Source organism: Montipora foliosa, chromosome 1 (assembly GCF_036669935.1).
Source record: "Montipora foliosa isolate CH-2021 chromosome 1, ASM3666993v2, whole genome shotgun sequence".
NCBI lineage: Eukaryota > Metazoa > Cnidaria > Anthozoa > Scleractinia > Acroporidae > Montipora > Montipora foliosa.
Window position 1 is genome coordinate 72,466,105 of NC_090869.1, and position 2,500 is coordinate 72,468,604.

The 2,500-nt window shown below is 40.5% G+C and overlaps 1 protein-coding gene across 1 annotated transcript in view; it reads left to right on the forward strand.

The window, feature by feature from the left end:
- Positions 1-2,330, forward strand: part of LOC137973624 (latrophilin-like protein LAT-2) — a 27,229-nt gene extending 24,899 nt beyond the window's left edge. Inside the window, exons 12-13 of the mRNA XM_068820473.1 lie at positions 1,120-1,163; positions 2,219-2,330. Coding sequence (XP_068676574.1) covers positions 1,120-1,163; positions 2,219-2,297 — 123 coding nt within the window. The 3' untranslated portion in view covers positions 2,298-2,330. The remainder of the gene's footprint in view (positions 1-1,119; positions 1,164-2,218) is intronic.
- The last annotated feature ends 170 nt before the right edge of the window (positions 2,331-2,500 follow it).

Here is a 2,500-nt window from a genome sequence, read left to right on the forward strand (position 1 = left end):
CTGCTCAAGAAAAGGTACATCTTCCATTTACCGCGCGTGAAAATGTGGAAGGCCGTGACAAGATTTAGAAAATCGCTCTTAAAAACGGCCTCCATACTGAAATTACCCTGCGAGCAGTTGGTCTCTCCTACGCTTCCCGAGAGAGAAACCACTGCGAGCAACCGTTTGATTTTCCATCGAGCATTTGCGAAGTACGTCACATCCCACGTGATGTATTTGACATCACTTCGTCTTATTTCGCGGGAAATCTCTACACAGCAGGCTCACCCAAACGCAGCAGTTACGTAGCTGAACGCACGCGCAAGCGCCAAAACAAGTTTACTAACTTGTTTTACCGGTTCAAATTTAATTTATTCGTCCTTGGCGCTGGACGGCGGCTCACTCAAAGAAACTAACGCTTTCTCGCAGTGGTTTCTCTCTCGGGAAGCGTAGGAGAAACCAACTGCTCGCAGGGTATACTGAAATAGATCAGTTTTTCACATTTTTCAAGTTTAAGAGAACAGTGGCACTTTCTTAAATTCTCTTGTACAAGTTAAATGTGTAGATGCAACCTTGCTCTTAAAAAAGCCCCGCGTGAAAGTTAGGATTACGACTCTGGCAATCTAAAGAAAGTAATTGCCAATAATTTGGTGGCTTAAAGTTAAAGAGAATTCTATAGTAATTTGCCGACTCGCTTAACTTTAAGCGAGTTGGAAAAGGAACTGTTTTCACGGAATTTTCCGTTGCCACTCGCTAAGCGACCTGAGAAACCGTTCGTGAAAACACGGCCAATGGACCTGAAAAGCCCCTCTGGGAAGTAGTCAATTCAGTATGTATTGTATGTATGTATTCGAACCCCGCGACCGTGCAATTGCGTCGCACTTTATTCTTTGATCGCATTCACGTGACAAGACGACCATGTTGGTGCCAAACAAGAGAAAGAACTACAATAATTGTAGCATAATAACTGGGTCAAATTCCCAGAAGACTTTTTTATTACTGTTCTTTTCACCAACATGGCCACCGTGACGTCAAAATTCGACTGAGAAAATGCTTTGATAGAATTATTTGATGACAATTCAACCTGATCCTGTGGTAATTCCTAGTGTAATTCTTTCATTCTTTCATTCTTTCCCAAAGGGATTCTTCATTTTTGCTCTTCATTGCTGGCCAAAAATGAAGAGGTAAGACAGAGTTACTTAAGGTTTTTTGAATTGTAATTTTCAGTAAATTATACAAAAATACTGTAATTCCAATGCTTTGCCAAATATTTCGAAGTGATTGTTCATTTCATTCCCCGGAGGTAACATGTGACGTCTCTTCTAGTACAATCGCGAAAATGCTCCATTTCCACAATTTAGATCCTAGTAGTCAGTATATATGGCGGAACAAATTAATTGGCCACTTTGAGGTCGCGCGGGAGACAGGGTCGAGAGTCTTATTGAATTGCTTTGTGGGAGTGTTTTGGGGAAGAGCCAGTTTGATCTGCAAAGCAAAAAGACTTTCGAATACTCTTGTACGGTAACGACTAACTATCTTTATAATCTAGTAAGTAAACGTCGCATGTACCTCAAACTCACTGACCTTTTGATCAAATCTTTTCGTTTTCGGGACAATTTTGCACCTTGGCAAGCGAGCCATCATTGTACAATATTCTGGTGGTTTAGGAAGCTCAGCTCCTAGTATATTGTTTTCGTGTAATTTGAGTTCTTGCTCCGCGCACACAATGATGAAAATGAGTCTCCCAATGCGTTCACAGTGCAATTCAACAAGGCTGTTTCCCGTGCATGATGATGTATGTTATATGATACGGAACGTCAAGTTAAAATGCGTTATAATGTTTGCTTTCAATTATTGTTTTTGATCAAGTTAAAATGGCCGAAAAACAAGAGAATATTTATAATTCAGTCTCGTCGCATGCACTTTCGTCATTATCAGTATCACGCAAGGATTTCCTGCCTAACTTCAACAAGGCTCTCGACCCTGTTTCCCGTACTTGATGATGTATGTTATATCATACGAAACATCAAGTTAAAATGCGTTATAATGTTTGTCACCGCAGTTTGCTTTTTTGTTTTTGATCAAGTTAAAATGGCCGAAAAACAAGAGTACTTATAATTCAGTCTCTTCGCATGCACTTTCGTTATTATCAGTATCACAAAAGGATTTCCTGCCTGACGTCCTACGAAAAAGCAGCGTGAGGAACATTAACGATAACTTTTTTTTTTTTTTGTTATAGATCACGGATATCTGCATTGACGGAAGAAAGAAAGCCACAAAACAGCAACAAACTCGATCAACACACACATGACACCTAGTCTGGGAATCAAACCCAGGGTACATTGGCGGGAAGCGAGTCATCGTCATCATATCTTTAATTAACCTTCGGAATTTAGAGTAGCTTGATTTAGTTTATATCATCGAGAATTTACCCTCCCTACCATGATGCACCACAAAGGACAGACCGCAACACCAGGAAATTCATGCTCTACTCTTTGCGAATAGTGTCCCCGCGTGATAG